General features: G+C 43.7%; 1 protein-coding gene across 1 annotated transcript; it reads right to left on the reverse strand.

Annotated features, from left to right (window-relative positions):
• Positions 1–6256: 6256 nt before the first annotated feature.
• On the reverse strand, positions 6257–16899 carry HSBP1 (heat shock factor binding protein 1). The gene is made up of 4 exons (XM_038754820.1): positions 16785–16899; positions 12786–12852; positions 9605–9725; positions 6257–7616 (listed from the first exon to the last, which is right to left on the reverse strand). Exons 1-3 carry the CDS (start codon positions 16827–16829, stop codon positions 9607–9609), a joined length of 231 nt encoding a protein of 76 aa, XP_038610748.1. The 5' UTR covers positions 16830–16899; the 3' UTR covers positions 6257–7616; positions 9605–9606.
• Between the last annotated feature and the right edge of the window lie 379 nt (positions 16900–17278).

Genomic DNA, 17278 nt, shown 5'->3' on the forward strand with positions numbered 1-17278 from the left:
CAAAAATATGCAATTCGCTCAATCCACTACCCTTTCAAGTGGGTGATTATGTAAATAGAATAGTAACCTGAGAGAAGATAATAATCTTATACTGTGACATAGATGTGGATATAAAATCCAAGGTTATTCTGAAAACCAATCTGCTATCACTGCAGGAGCATAATAATTACAATACCTTGAATTTCCCTAGCACTTTTATTTTTCTAAAGCACTTTTCCCATCAATGAGCTCATTTTGATCTCACAACATCCTTGTGAAAGGTTGGTTGTAGCCCCGTTTCGTAGATGAAGATATGGAGGCGAGAGTACATGACTTGCCCCACGTCACCCAGATGCAAGACAAGAATTCACAACTGACTCCCAAATCCATGTTCCTTCCACTAGCCAGGCTTCCTCTGTGTAACTCAGACCATTGTTATCAAGGAGAAAATGGTCATCTTTGCTTCCTCCATTTCTATTTCTCTGTTATATGTTGCCAACTTGTACTTCCCAAGCGCTTAGTACAGTGCTCTGCACACAGTAAGTGCTCAATAAATACAATTGAATGAATGAATCAATGATAAACTGCCAACTTTGCTCTATCCCTCCATCAAAATATGTAGTACCCAAGCCAGGGCCATATTCCTGTCACCAAAATACTACTAGCAAAGAGAATCGGCCTCCTTATCCCAAAAACTAAGGGGAAAAGAAACCAAAAACACAAAAAAACAAACCCTCCTTTGCCTTAAAAATGCAGGTGTGTTTCCTTGCCGAAATGATTCATTTTTCTCCTCCCTTTTCTCCTCCCTTTGCCAATGGTGGTGATGATGGTATTTATTTTACTTGTACATATCTATTCTATTTATTTTATTTTGTTAGTATGTTTGATTTTGTTCTCTGTCTCCCCCTTTTAGACTGTGAGCCCACTGTTGGGTAGGGACTGTCTCTATATGTTGCCAATTTGTACTTCCCAAGCGCTTAGCAGTGCTCTGCACATAGTAAGCGCTCAATAAATATGATTGATGATGACGAGGATGATGATGATAATAAAGAGAATGCATACTAGAGATTACAAAATACTCATCATCTTTAATAAAGTCTTCTCCTGCCTGGTGGGCTCTGGGGTTGTACGACAACTTCTACCCTGATGGAGATTTCAAATGTGAACTAGGCAGCAACAGCATGGGTGGATCAATCAATCAATCAATCAATCGTATTTATTGAGCGCTTACTGTGTGCAGAGCACTGTCCTAAGCGCTTGGGAAGTCCAAGTTGGCAACACATAGAGACAGTCCCTACCCAACAGTGGGCTCACAGTCTAAAAGGGGGACACAGAGAACAAAACCAAACAAACAAAATAAAATAAATAGAATAGATATGTACAAGTAAAATAGAGTAATAAATATGTACAAACATATATACAGGTATATATATGTGGATGATCATCTGAGCACCACCATCATTAAAACTGAGTCCCTGGAGCCCAAGTGAAGCAGCAGGTTGAAACATTATCTGAGGGTAGATACATTAAATTGGACACAGTCCCTGTCCCACAAGAGGCTCACAGTACTAATCCCCATTTTACAGATGAGGTAATTGAGGCCCAGAGAAGTTAAGTGACTGGCCCAAGGTCACACAGCAGACAGGTGGCAGAGCAGGGATTAAAACTCAGGTCCTTTTGACGCCCAGGCCTGTGCTCTATCTACTAAATCAATCAATCGTATTTATTGAGCACTTACTGTGTGCAGAGCACTGTACTAAGCGCTTGGGAAGTACAAGGTGGCAACATATAGAGACGGTCCCGACCCAACAGTGGGCTTACAGTCTAGAAGGGGGAGACAGAGAACAAAACCAAACATATTAACTAAAGCCATGCTGAACTCTCCCAAGCACTTAGTAGCGTGCTCTGCACAGGGTACCACGGAGAATCAACGTAGCCTCATGGAAAGAGCATGGGCCTGGGAATCAGAGGACCTGGGTTCTAATCCTCGCTCTGACATGTCGGCTGTGTGACCTTAGGCAAGTCACTTAACTTCTAGCTGCCTCAGTTACCTCATCTGCAAAATGGGGATTAAAGCTATGAGCCCCATGTGCGTCAGGGACTATGTCCAACCTGATGATCTTAGATCTATCCCAGTGCTTAGCACAGTGCTCAGCACATAGTAAGTGCTTATCAAGTACCATTATACTATAAATACTATAAAATACTACAGTAAATACTATAACACCTCCCCCCCTGCAAAAAAAATATGGTTGATGATGATGATGATTCCACTGGCCACCAATCAATCAATCATATTTATTGAGCGCTTACTGTGTGCAGAGCACTGTACTAAGCGCTTGGGAAGTACAAGTTGGCAACATATAGAGACAGTCAATCAATCAATCGTATTTATTGAGCGCTTACTGTATGCAGAGCACTGTACTAAGCGCTTGGGAAGTACAAGTTGGCAACACATAGGGACAGTCCCTACCCAACAGTGGGCTCACACCACCCTGGTCCCGGTACTCATCATATCCAGTTTTAATAATAATAATAATGATGGCATTTATTAAGCACTTACTATGTACAAAGCACTGTTCTAAGCGCTTGGGAGGTTACAAGGTGATCAGGTTGTCCCACGTGGGGCTCACAGTCTTAATCCCCATTTTACAGATTGAGGCCCAGAGAAGTGAAGTGACTTGTCCAAAGTCACACAGCTGACAATTGGTGGAGCCAGGATTCAAACCCGTGACCTCTGACTCCAAAGCCCGGGCTCTTTCCACTGAGCCATGCTGCTTCCCGTTTTTAGCTTCAGTTTTAGCTACTGTGTCAGACTCCTCATTGGTCTCCCTTCCTCCAGCCTCTCCCCTCTCCAGTTCACACTTCACTCCGATGTCTTCTCCAATTACTACATCCCAGTTTACACTCTTCATTCCTCCTGTGCTCACCTTCCTACGGTGCCTCCCTTTCGACTCTCCTGACACTGATCCCAGGCTACCACCCGCTCTTCTACCGATTGGAACTCCCTCCACATCTTCAAAATCCTCCTAAATCTCACCTCCTAGAGAAGTTTTCCCCAATTAATTTTTCTTCTTCTCAGATGACATCACCACAACGTTTTGGTACTGTCTACACTTTGCCACTCACATCTTCTTTGGTGAATATTAATGTACAAAATTTTATTTGAGCACTTCTATCACCTATTTATCTAGATTTCAAGCTCCTTAATAATAATAATAATTGCGGTATTGGTTAAGTGCTTACTACGTGCCAGGCACTGGAGTGGATTCAAGAAAATCAGCAAATCATGTGGGGCTCACAGAATCATGTCGTCTTCTTTTGAACACTCTCAGATGCTTAGTATAGTGCTCTGCATATGATAGGTCCTCAATACATACTATTGATTGATATCCCATCTCTATCATCAAATGAAAAGTTTAACCTGGAGTCAGGTATAAATATACAAATAATAAAACCCACCAATTTCAATCTTACTGCTAAAATAATAGAGTTCATTGTCATTACCACTAATAGGCTTGGGTTGCTGGGAAGGGGAAGAGTCAATGTTGGACCACATTTTCAAACTTTTTTTTTCCTGACTGACTTTGTACTGATGACTATTGTACTGTATTGTCATATTGTACTCTCCCAACTGCTTAGTACAGTGCTCTTCACACAGCACTCAAATACCATTTATTGATTGGGGTGCAGGGCTCCAAAAAATTAACTGGATGGCCTAATAGTGAGAACAGGAGGTGGGGAGTCAGGGAAAAAGAGTGCTAGTCTCAGCTCCACCATGTCTTTGCTCTGTGACCTTGGCTAAGAGCACTTCTTTGTGCCTCAATTTTCGTACCTGTAAAATAGCTATCCTCCCTCCCTGTTCGACAGCGAGCACGGTGTTTGGCATGTAGAAAGTACTGATAACATCAATACTGAGAAATCAATCCATCTTCCAATTGGGGTATTTGCAGAAACCATACGATACAAGTGCTTAGACTATGCTGAAGTAAACCAATAATATTTTCAAGAGGGATTTGGTTTAAAAGTTTAAGCCATGAACTGCATTATATGTTCAAAATTCATTACTCTCACGAATCAAATGATAGCACTTTGGGTTTCACTTTAAAAAAACACTGAATTATCATTTTGCAGTTTAACAAGTCCTTGGAAAAGACAACAAATGCAGAAGCAAAACTTTGGCATAAAAATATAGTATTCACACTGGAAAATATTTACCACACTACCCAATACCCACTCAATCAACTGAAGCACTTAGAGCACTTTAAATCACGATTTACTATACTTTTGAAGTTTTAAAAGCGACTGAGATAATTTCCTACTGCTTGAAAATACCTTCGGATGAGGAGCAAATGTCAGAGCAACTCAAAGAAGAATGGACTGAGCTAAACCCACTAATGACAGGAAATTCAAATTTAATCCCTTGACATCAGTATTAAAAAATCAGATTTTCTCAGCACGACAGCAGTGTCAGGCCGTAGTCTTGATCTCCAAGCAGATCTCCTTTGTAATAATGATTAACCACATTTAGTCTGGTTCGCCTTAGTTCGGAAACCCACCTGAGGCATTCAGAATGAAATAGCTCCCAATAAATTTATCTAGGATCCCATTTCACTTCTGCTACCCTAGTTCCACGGTGCATCTAGCCAAAGCAGCTTGGAGATTTGGATGGTTCCCAAATAAGAACCTTAGTTCACTCCTTTTTGGATGGAATTGTTAAAGATGACTTGTTTTTTCCCCTGGAAACATCATCTACTACTTTATTAGCACTTCCCCCAGCGGCTTGAGAGAGAGAGAAAGGGAGAGGTAAGGATGGAGAGAAAGAAAGAATGGGAGAGAGCATGTGGAAATGATGTGAGGGTGGCAAAAACATCCAGAAGCACGGGAATGCCTCACTGTGGAGTGCGTACTACATGACCATCCAAGAGCTATCTAGTAAGGTGAACCGGCCATTCTGAAAACAGCTGGATAAAGTGAGTGATGAAGATGGTGGCCACTATCTAGATGGCTACTCTGGTAGTCACCTGCTATCTCAAGGCGCGATGGTACAACATTCATTCTTTCATTCAATCATATTTATTGAGCGCTTACTGTGTGCAGAGCACTGTACTAAGCGCTTAACAACATCACCATTTACTCACTCCGAGCCCAAGTGGGATCATGACTGGCAGAGACAAGGGTGCGGGTAGCCCTGGACAAACCCCTTGGGCTACGATCGGTTCCTTTGTGCAGGGTCCCTCCCTCCTCACAGGAGATACCGCCGTCAGCATCACCATCATCGAAACAGCTGACCCCAGGAATGAGTGGGTGTATTTGAGGGCTTAAAGAATGAAAAAACCAAGAGTTAAAAAATAAGAAACTCCAGCAGGGTCATACTGAACCATTCGAACCTCTGATTTCTAAGACTGTAGCCTCTTCATTACACCTGACGTTTTTTACACACATTATCGAGGCCATTCTCTGAGGGGTACTCACATGAGGCTGTAGGAACAGAGAAGGAGAGATCGATGGAGTAGTGACAGATTTTTTTTGCTATCTAAATGAAGAAGTGCTCAGCTGGGCCCTTCCTATTCCTCTATAGAAGGGGATCACCAGGAGGTATCATCTTCGTGTAGGCATGATAATCTAGCCTGGGGAGCGTACTAGCTGCCGTTCTACATGGTTCGCCATCACCCGTCTGGAACTAGTCAGCAACCTGTCATTACGTGGAAGACCCTACAGAGAAAAACATGCCAGGCTTTGGTGAGAGAACCAAATGTTTCAGGTATAATATACGAGGAACTCTGGATTGAACATTCTGCTGATTCGTTAGAAACAAATTTAACAAATAAGTCTGATAATGATCTGTCCAAGTCATGAATCATCACATTTCATCTACCTACAGCCAGTTAACGAGGAAATGCTACTTTCTGAATCAATATTTCAGGTGTTTATTTGGTTCATGCTAAGCCAGGGTCTGTTGCTCACTTTCACATTTAAAATACTCTTTATCTTCTAAATGATACTGGGTGTGTAGCAGTTTCACCCTCACACGGCCTCTCAAGTCTCTTCCACTTTCCAGTTACTGTCATTTCCACCTACTTGAGAGTATTAAGATTCCTCTATTCTCTCAAGATTCCACCTAACTTTTTTCACAACTGCAGGGGTCTCGTCATGTCACGTTGTTTTCATAACATGGAAACTTCTCTGGTTATTTTATTACAGAATGGCCTTTCTGAAGGCTATTCATTGGATGCAGTATTTCCCACAGTACAAGAGAGGCATACTCTGAGTAGAATAAGATACCACTTCAGAATTTTATTACAGATTTATAACAGTACAAGAAACCCAAGGCTGGTGATACAGGATGTTTCCTACCATCACAGAGTGTCCCCTTAATTTATCATGACTTCACATAGGCAGGTGACACTGGATTGCCCAATATCATTTTGCCTTTACAAGTTCTTATGTATATATAAGCTCAAATTACTACACCTATGATATAGGTTCCCTTCAAGAGAAGGCCAAGAAATCAGTCTCTCGCCTACTCCTTATAAGACTACAAATGTGCTCTATGTGGAAGAATGTTTAATATTCCTTGCCCCCCAGTATTCTTTTTAGAAAAAAGTAATTAACTCGGCCCAGGTATAAGAAAAAGGTAAACAAAACAATATTTCTTGTAAACTTGACAGTATGATAAAAGTACCAATTGTTTACTATCCATGAAATTATGATTTTATAATGCCAGCTTTCTTTTTTCTTCCCCTGCATACGCTGACAGCTACACCCAGTCAATCTCAGAAATATGGGAGTAAAGTTTAAAACCCACACAAGGTTTAGCTTACTCTAAGCATTCTTGGTGAATAATGTAGCTTACCAATTGAAGCATTATACTGCCCATCTAATAAGTGAATTCACCATTATACAAGGTCACTGTTTGAATGCAGAACAGGCCCTGACACTTCTAGAGTTACACAGGTTCTGAAATTTTTTCAATACCATTCTTTTTCAAACTTTCAAAAAAATAGCAGAAGTTACTTTGTCAGTCAACTTTAGTATCCTTTCAGATCCAGGCAGTACATTCTTCGTGCAGTTTTCGATCATGGCCATCTAGCAATGTTGAATATTTTTGAAAAAAGGAGTCATAAAAATTCTTCACTGTTTCTCATCTGCTTTAAAAATATTTCAATCATACTGTTTTGAAATAGCACAAGCATCTGACATGGAGAATTAAAAGACCTCTAAACTCTAGTTTAGTTTAGTGTTTGACTTCACCAAGAAAATCTACCATTGAAAAGTTAACACATTTCTAAGGAAAATACCAACAGCAAGTTTAGCTATCAAGCTGAAAGCATTACAAAAGATTGAGGACAGAAAAAAAGAATGGCTTCACAAAAGAATACACTCGAAAATTTAATAGTTTTAGCGTTAGTTTAATGACATAACTAACTTATTTTGCCCACTGTAAGTGAAAATACCACATACAAGAAAGGAAAATAATCAACCAGTTTGAAATTTACCTATACAGTATATGCTAGGAATGCAAGCTCTATAACAATATAAAAACACCTTGCACACAGTAATTAATAGCGAAGAGCTGTTCTGTTACTTCTGGCTTGTAAAAAACATTCCAGAATTCGCTGCAAATTTTTAGTGACCTGTTAGAAAAAGGAGAAAGATTCAATGGACTTTCCTTAGAGAAGAATATGGAACAGACATGAAATGAAGACAAAAGAACAGTAAAGTCACCAAATAAAACAGATTTCCTAAACACACCATGAGGAGACACGAGGCCCTTGAATTTCGGTCTCAGCTTTCGCTTTTACCGTAGTCTTCAAGGCACCTAATACAATTGTGTGCGTGGGATCGGTGCTCAATAAATACTATTGAATAAATGAAGGAGAACAATAATTAATAGAGAAGCAGTGTGGCTCAGTGGAAAGAGCCCGGGCTTTGGAGTCAGAGGTCATGGGTTCAAATACCGGCTCTGCCACTTGTCAGCTGTATGACTTTGGGCAAGCCAATTAACTTCTCTGTGCCTCAGTTACCTCATCTGTAAAATGGGGATGAAGACTGTGAGCCCCACGTGAGACAACCTGATCACCCTGTAACCTCTCCAACGCTTAGAACTGTGGTTTGCACATAGTAAGCGCTTAATAAATGCTATCAAAAAAAAATAATAATTATGGCATTTGTTAAGTGCTACCTATGTGGTAAGAGCTGGGATAGAAAGAGGTTATGTGACTAGATCCAGTCACTGCCTCTCCTGGGTTTCACACTTTATTTGCTTCCCATTTTACAGACGTGGAAACTGAGTGCCAGAAAAGTTTCGTGACACTCTCAAGGTCACAAAAAAGGCCAGGGGCAGAACTTGGAAATGAACTTAAGTCTGCTAACTCCCAATTTCAGGTTCCTTCTAGCAGCCTGACTCCTCCATGACCTCCCAAGGCAATGAGAATCCTGAAAAGAAGGGGTGTAAGGAAAAGGCATCGGGGTCGGGTGGTTCCCAAAACTATCCCAGGTCTAATCAGTCTCTAAGCCATGTCCATTTTAGGAATTCTTGTGTAGCAAATCCCCCCACTCCAACAACAACAACAACAAAAAAGGCCACAAATCTTCGCTGTGGTCCCAGGATTAGAGAGCATCTAAATGGGGTCCTCTGTCTCAATGAATCCAAGACTCAACTGTGAACCTGTGCCAGGAGGGTAATTTGATATTTAGTCACGCTGTCTTTCAGAGAGCTGGAGAACTGTCAGGAAATTCCAGGTATGGATAGAGACACTAATGCTATTAATAATAATAATAATAATAATAATAATAATAATAATAATAATGGCATTTGTTAAGCATTTACTATGTGCAAAGCACTGTTCTAAGCGCTGGGGAAATACAAGGTGACCAGGTTGTCCCACATGGGGCTCACAGTCTTAATCCCCATTTTACAGATGAGGTAACTGAGGTTCAGAGAAGTTAAGTGACTTGCCCAAGGTCACACAGCAGACATGTGGCGGAGCCGGAATTCGAACCCATGACCTCTGACTCCAAAGCCCGTGCTCTTTCCACCGAGCCACGCTGCTTCTAAGGAGGCAATTTTAAATTGTTATCTGACCAAATTTTCAATAAAATGTCTCGCTCACAATCACTGAACTAATCACGGTAGCAAGCACACAAAAAGGGCTAGTGCAAAACTAAGTGCACATCATTGTCCCTCACAGTAGATCGTGTATGTTTCTGGTACTGGAGAAACACGGTTGTTTATTCAACTAAAATTACAAACTGTGTAAGTCATCTCAACCCAACAGCCCCCTCAAACACATCAAGGGGGGGTGTATATATGAATATTTGTGGAATTCTCATTTGAACTGCACTGTTGGTGTGGTTATGTCTGTCTTCTTTAGATTGTAAGCTCCTTGTGGATGGGGAACGCGGGCTGTGTCTGCTGAATTTTTCCAAGTACAGTGTATTGTACTCAGTGGGAATAAATACCTTCACTCCTCCTTGACTCAACTTACGTGAGTCAAAATCTAACAAGAAAATGGCACGAGCCACGAATGCCTCACCAAATCTGGGTTTTAAAAGTACACCACATAAAGGCACAACTCAAAAATCATATTCACCTATAAAGATTTTAACAGAGTGGCCTCACCTTTAGCTCTTGTGTGTAGCGGGCATCTTATTTTCACCCTCCAATTCTTCCACGCCTGCTTGTGTCATAAGGTCGGCAATATTTTTTTCCAAATCATCAATGCGACAGCTCATGTCATCAAGTAAAGAAATTAAGGAAAATCCTTGATAAAAAGTGTTCACATTAAAGGTTTTGACCTTCAGCCCACACTACAAATGTTGTTTTTCGCTTTGCATTAGTGCTGTTTGAATTTATTTTAGCAAATTACAGCGTAACTTGGGTGTGAAGCAGCAGCACGGTCCAGTGAAAAGAGCACAACACTGGGGGGTCAGGAAACCTGGGTCCTAACTCGGGCTCCACCACTCGCCCGCTGTGTTAAGCCAGTTACAGAATTTCCTCCTGCTTCAGTTTGCTCATCTGTAAAATGGGGATTTAGATGCCCATTTTCCTTTTTTCAATGGTATTTGGTTAATCACTAACAGGCACTGTATTAAGCACCGGGAAAGGATAAGCAGTATGGCCTAGTGGATAGAGCCCGGTCCTGGGAGTCAAAAGGTCATGGGTCTGGGGTGTGAATTTGGGCAAATCACTTCCCTTCTCTGTGCCTCCATTACCTCATCTGTAAAATGGGGATTGGGACTGTGAGCCCCACGTGGGACAGGGACTGTGTCCAACTGTATCCATCCCAGTGCTTAGTACAGTGCCTGGCACATAGTAAGCACTTAACAAATGCCATAATTATTACTGCAAGATAATCAGGTTGGACACAGTCCCTGTCCCACACGGGGCTCACGGTCATAATCCCCATTTTACAGAGGAGGTAACCGAGGCACAGAGAAGTGAAGTGACTTCCCCAAAGTCACACAGCAGACACTCGGTGGAACTGGGATTAGAACCCAGATCCTCCGATGCCCCAGATCCATGCTCTAGCCACTAGACCATGCTACAGCTGCTTTTATCCCTCCCTCTGTGAGCCCATGTAGGAAAAGGTCTGTGTCTGACCTGAGTGTTTTGTACATAGCCAAGCATTTAACATTTTTTTTAAAATTTTTAATCATCATCAATCGTATTTATTGAGCGCTTACTATGTGCAGAGCACTGTACTAAGCGCTTGGGAAATACAAATTGGCAACACACAGAGACAGTCCCTACCCAACAGTGGGCTCACAGTCTAAAAGACTGTGACCTTTTAATCTTTAATCTGTATTTCTTAAGCACTTACCATGTGCCAGGCACTCGCTTCGAACAGTGCTTTACACATAGTAAGCGCTTAATAAATGCCATCAAAAAAAATCAATAATTTGGTTGGACATGGTCCATGTCGCACATGGGATTCCCAGTCCTAATCCCCATTTTACAGATGAGGGAACTGAGGCCCAGAGAAGTGAAGTGACTCATCCAAGGTCACACAACGGACAAGTGGCAGAGGCAGAATTAGAACCCAGGTCCTTCAGACTCATCAGGCTCATGCTCTATCCACTAGGCAACACTGCTTGGCACGCTGAGTGGGCTGAAACACTGCTGTTATTAGCAGAAGCTGCATGTCATAGTGGACAGAGAACGGGCCCGCGACTCAGGAGGTCATGGGTTCCAATCCTGGCTCTGCCACTTGTCTGCTGTGTGACCCTGGGCAACTCACTTCACTTCTCTGGGCCTCAGTTCCCTCCTCTGTAATAAAATGGGGATTGAGACCGTGAGCCGTATGTGATTATCTTGTGTCTACCCCGGCGCTTACAACACTGCTGGACACAGAGTAAGCGCTTAACAAATACCGTCATTATTACAGAGAAGTAGCGTGGCTCAGTGGAAAGAGCCCGGGCTTGGGAATCAGAGGTCACGGGTTCTAATCCTGGCTCCTCCCCTTGTCAGCTGTGTGACTTCGGGCAAGTCACTTCACTTCCCTGGGCCTCAGTGACCTCATCTGGAAAATGGGGAAGAAGACTGTGAGCCCCACGTGGGACAACCTCATCGCCTTGTATCTCCCCCCACGCTTAGAACAGTGCTTTGCACAGAGTTAGCGCTTAACAAAAACCATCATCATTATTATTATTACTAGTATTAATCAATCGTATTTACTGAGCGCTTACTGTGTGCAGAGCACTGTACTAAGCGCTTGGGAAGCACAAGTTGGCAACATATAGAGACGGTCCCTGCCCAACAGTGGGCTCACAGTCTAGAAGGAAGTCACAGTCTAGTATTAGAGAAGCAGCGTGGCTCAATGGAAAGAGCACGGGCTTGGGAGTCGGAGGTCATGGGTTCAAATCCTGACTCTGCCAATTGTCAGCTGTGTGACTCCAGGCAAGTCACTTCACTTCTCTGCGCCTCAGTTACCTCATCTGTAAAATGGGGATCAAGACTGTGAGCCCCCCGTGGGACAACCCGATTACCCTGTATCTATTCCAGCGCTTAGAACAGTGCTCGGCACACGTTAAGTTCTTAACAAATACCACCATCATTATTAATACTATTATTACAGAGAAGTAGCGTGGCTCAATGGAAAGAGCCCGGGCTTGGGAGTCAGAGGTCACGGGTTCTAATCCCGGCTCCGCCACTTGTCGGCTGTGTGACTTTGGGCAAGCCACTTCACTTCTCTGGGCCTGTCACCTCATCTGGAAAATGGGGATGAAGACTGTGAGCCTCACGTGGGACAACCTGATCACCTTGTATCTATCCCAGCGCTTAGAACAGCACTGGGCGCATAGTAATCAATCAATCAATCGTATTTATTGAGCGCTTACTGTGTGCAGAGCACTGTACTAAGTGCTTGGGAAGTACAAGTTGGCAACATATAGAGACAGTCCCTACCCAACAGTGGGCTCACAGTCTAAAAAGGGGGAGACAGAGAACAAAATCAAAACATACTAACAAAATAAAATAAGTGGAATAGATAGGTACAAGTAAAATAAATAGAGTAATAAATATGTACAAACATATATACATATATACAGGTGCTGTGGGGAAGGGAAGGAGGTAAGATGGGGGGATGGAGAGGGGGACGAGAGGGAGAGGAAGGAAGGGGCTCAGTCTGGGAAGGCCTCCTGGAGGAGGTGAACTCTCAGTAGGGCCTTGAGGGGAGGAAGAGAGCTAGCTTGGCGGGTGGGCAGTGGGAGCGGTTAACAAATACGCTCATTATTATTATTATTGCAATTATTATTAGTGGGGCTCAACTGGAAAGCAGGGGCAAGCCTGGGAAAGAGGATATTTCTTCCAATGATCTGGTCGGACATGGTCTGGAATTTGTCCTGCATCTGCTGAAGGAGCGTCTGCACCTGGGGGAGAGAAATGGTTTTCAGGAGGAGACACTTTTCCCTCAAGTTCCCTTCCCCAGGATCGCCCGCCTGCACTCCCTCCTACTGCTGCCGCTCCCAATCAATCAATCAATCAATCGTATTTACTGAGCGCTTACTGTGTGCAGAGCACTGCACTAAGCACTTGGGAAGTCCAAGTCGGCAACACACAGAGACGGTCCCTACCCAACAGCGGGCTCACAGTCTAGAAGGGGGAGACAGACAACAAAACCAAACGTACTGACGAAAAAGCAGCGTGGCTCCCTGGAAAGAGCCCAGGCTTGGGAGTCAGAGGTCATGGGTTCAAATCCAGGCTCTGGCAATTGTCAGCTGTGTGACTTTGGGCAAGTCACAACTTCTCTGGGCCTCAGTGACCTCACCTGTAAACTGGGGATGAAAACTATGAGTTCCACATGGGACAACCTGATCACCTTGTATCCCCCCGAGTGCATAGAACCTGTATATATGTCTGTACATATGTATTACTCTATTTATTTATTTTACTTGTACATATCTATTCTATTTATTTTATTTTGTTAGTATGTTTGGTTTTGTTCTCTGTCTCCCCCTTTTAGACTGTGAGCCCACTGGTGGGTAGGGACCGTCTCTATATGTTGCCAACTTGGACTTCCCAAGCGCTTAGTACAGTGCTCTGCACACAGTAAGCGCTCAATAAATACGATTGATTGATTGATTGATGTATATATGTTTGTACTTATTTATTACTCTATTTATTTATTTTGCCTGTACATATCTATTCCATTTATTTTGTTAGTACGTTTGGTTTTGTTCTCTGTCTCCCCCTTTTAGACTGTCAGCCCACTGTTGGGTAGGGACTGTCTCTATATGTTGCCAACTTGGACTTCCCAAGCGCTTAGTACAGTGCTCTGCACACAGTAAGCGCTCAATAAATACGATTGATTGATTGATGTATATATGTTTGTACTTATTTATTACTCTATTTATTTATTTTGCCTGTACATATCTATTCCATTTATTTTATTATGTTAGTATGTTTGGTTTTGTTCTCTGTCTCCCCCTTTTAGACTGTGAGCCCACTGTTGGGAAGGGACTGTCTCTATATGTTGCCAACTTGTACTTCCCAAGCGCTTAGTACAGTGCTCTGCACACAGTAAGCGCTCAATAAATACAATTGATTGATTGATGTATATATGTTTGTACTTATTTATTACTCTATTTATTTATTTTACTTGTACATATCTATTCTATTTATTTTATTTTGCTAGTATGTTTGGTTTTGTTGTCTGTCTCCCCCTTTTAGACTGTGAGCCCACTGTTGGGTAGGGACTGTCTCTATAGGTTGCCAACTTGGACTTCCCAAGCGCTTGGTACAGCGCTCTGCACACAGTAAGCGCTCAATAAATACGATTGATTGATTGATTGATAGAACAGTGCTTGGCACACAGTAAGCGCTTAATAAATGCTGTCATTATTATTATTAACAGTGCTTGGCACATAGTAAGCGCTGAACAAACACCACCATTACTAATATTATTGTGCAACAGGAGCATGAAAACCGAAAGTCCTCCCTCTACCGCAACGTGGCTCAGTGGCAAGAGCCCAGGCTTGGGAGTCAGAGGTCATGGGTTCGAATCCCAGCTCCGCCACTTGTCAGCTGTGTGACTTTGGGCAAGTCACTTCACTTCTCTGAGCCTCAGTCACCTCACCTGTCAAATGGGGATGAAGACTGTGAGCCCCCCGTGGGACAACCTGATCACCTTGTAACTTCCCCAGTGCTTCGAACAGTGCTTGGCACATAGTAAGCGCTTAATAAATGCCATCATCATTATTACCGACTGGCCACCTGTCTGCTATGTGACCTTGGGCAAGTCACTTCACTTCTCAGCCTCAGTCACCTCATCTGTAAAATGGGGATTAAGACTGTGAGCCCACCGTGGGACAACCTGATCACCTTGTATCCCCCCCCCAAGCGCTTCGAACAGTGCTTGGCACCTAGTAAACGCTTACCAAATACTATCATTATTATTATTATTCGCTGGGCCTCAGTGACCTCCTCTGTAAAATGGGGATGAAGACTGTGAGCCCCACGTGGGACAACCTGATCACCTTGTATCCCCCCAGCGCTTAGAACAGTGCTTGGCACATAGTAAGCGCTTAACAAATAACCATCATTTTTATGAAGAAGCAGCGTGGCTCAGTGGAAACAGCCTGGGCTTTGGAGTCAGAGGTCATAGGTTCAAATCCCCGCTCCGCCAACTGTCAGCTGTGTGACTTTGGGCAAGTCACTTCGCTTCTCTGGGCCTCAGTTACCTCATCTGGAAAAGGGGGATGAAGACTGTGAGCCCCCTGTGGGACAACCTGATCGCCTTTGTAACCTCCCCAGCGCTTAGAACAGAGCTCTGCACATAGCAAGCACTTAACAAATGCCACCATTATGATTACTATGATTATGATTATTGTTGGGGAAGCAGCGTGGCTCAGTGGAAAGCGCCTGGGCTTTGGAGTCGGAGGTCACGGGTTCAAATCCCGGCTCCACCAATTGTCAGCTGGGTGACTTTGGGCAAGTCACTTTGCTTCTCTGGGCCTCAGTGACCTCATCTGTAAAATGGGGATGAAGACTGTGATCCCCCTGTGGGACAACCTGATCGCCTTGTAACCTCCCCAGTGCTTAGAACAGTGCTCTGCACATAGTAAGCGCTTAACAAATGCCATCATTATTATTATTATTATAGTAAGCGCTTAACAAATGCCACCATTATGATTATTGTTGGGGAAGCAGTGTGGCTCAGTGGAAAGAGCAGGGGCTTTGGAGTCAGAGGTCAGGGGTTCAAATCCCGGCTCCGATGACTTTGGGCAAGTCACTTCGCTTCTCTGGGCCTCAGTGACCTCATCTGTAAAATGGGAATGAAGACTGGGAGCCCCCCATGGGACAACCTGATCGCCTTTGTAACCTCCCCAGCGCTTAGAACAGTGCGCTGCACATAGTAAGCGCTTAACAAATGCCATCATTATTATATTATTATTATAGTAAGCGCTTAACAAATGCATTATTATTATTATTATTATTATTATTATTTTATTATAGTAAGCGCTAAACAAATGCCACCATTATGATTATTGTTGGGGAAGCAGTGTGGCTCAGTGGAAAGAGCAGGGGCTTTGGAGTCAGAGGTTCAAATCCCGGCTCCGATGACTTTGGGCAAGTCACTTTGCTTCTCTGGGCCTCAGTTCCCTCATCTGTAAAATGGGGATGAATAACAATAATAATAGCATTTGTTGAGCGCTTCCTATGTGCAAAGCACTGTTCTAAGCGCTGGGGGGATACAATGGGATCAAGTTGTCCCTCGTGGGGCTCACAGTCTTCATCCCCATTTTCCAGATGAGGTCACTGAGGCTCAGAGAAGTGAAGTGACTTGCCCAAGGTCACACAGCATACATGTGCTCTGCCAACTGCCAGCTGTGTGACTTTGGGCAAGTCACTTCGCTTCTCTGGGCCTCAGTTCCCTCATCTGTAAAATGGGGATGAAGACTGTGAGCCCCCCGTGGGACAGCCTGATCACCTTGTAACCCCCCAGCGCTTAGAACAGTTCTTTGCGCATAGCAAGCGCTTAATAAATGCCATTATTATTATTACTATTATGTGGCGGAGTCGGGATTCGAACCCATGACCTCTGACTCCAAAGCCCGGGCTCTTTCTAGTGAGCCCCCTGTGGGACAACCTGATCGCCTTGTAACCTCCCCAGCGCTTAGAACAGTGCTCTGCACATGGTAAGCGCTTAATAAATGCCCTGATTGTTATTATTATTATTATTATTGTTATTATTATTATTATTATTAAAGGCCTGAACGTGGGAGGGCCTGACAGGCCTCCCCTCAGAGGGCCCCCCGCCCCTCCCCGCCAGGCCTCGAGCGGCTCCATAGCGCCCCCTCACCACGGCGGTGAGGTCCTGCACCGTCTTGGGGTCGGTCTCGGCCATGGTCCCTCGCTCGGCTCCGCGTCTGTGCGTCCCGAGCCGTCGCTAAGGCGCTTCCGCTCGGCCGCTCTCCAAATCTCGCGAGAAGAGAAGAGGGCGCGGCCTCCCCTGACGCATCCTGGGAAATGTAGTTTGCTGCGGCGGCGGCGCAGGCGCAGAAACAGCCGAGGGCCTCTCGGCGGCCCTGCTCAGTGTAATAATATTAACAGTAATAATGGTATTTGTGAAGCGCTTACTACGTGCAAAGCACTGTTCATTCAGTCGTACTTATTGAGCGCTTACTGTGCAGGGGGATACAATAATAATAACAATACTAATGGTATATGTGAAGCGCTTACTACGTGCAGAGCACTGTTCATTCAATCGTATTGAGCGCTTACTGTGCGCAGAGCACTGTAGTAAGCGCTTGGGGGATATAATAATAATAATAATAATGGCATTGGTGAAGCACT

The sequence above is a fragment of the Tachyglossus aculeatus genome, chromosome 11, assembly GCF_015852505.1.
Source record: "Tachyglossus aculeatus isolate mTacAcu1 chromosome 11, mTacAcu1.pri, whole genome shotgun sequence".
Classification (NCBI taxonomy): domain Eukaryota; kingdom Metazoa; phylum Chordata; class Mammalia; order Monotremata; family Tachyglossidae; genus Tachyglossus; species Tachyglossus aculeatus.

Bases quoted from the DNA above. Each gene is read 5' to 3' on its own strand.
- HSBP1 (XM_038754820.1), bottom strand. From the start codon at position 16,829: ATGGCCGAGACCGACCCCAAGACGGTGCAGGACCTCACCGCCGTG. The intron at 12,853-16,784 runs GTGAGGGGGCGC...TCTCTCCCCCAG, and splicing joins TGCAGGACCTCACCGCCGTG to GTGCAGACGCTCCTTCAGCA. The intron at 9,726-12,785 runs ATATCCTCTTTC...TAATTTCTTTAC, and splicing joins CGACCAGATCATTGGAAGAA to TTGATGACATGAGCTGTCGC.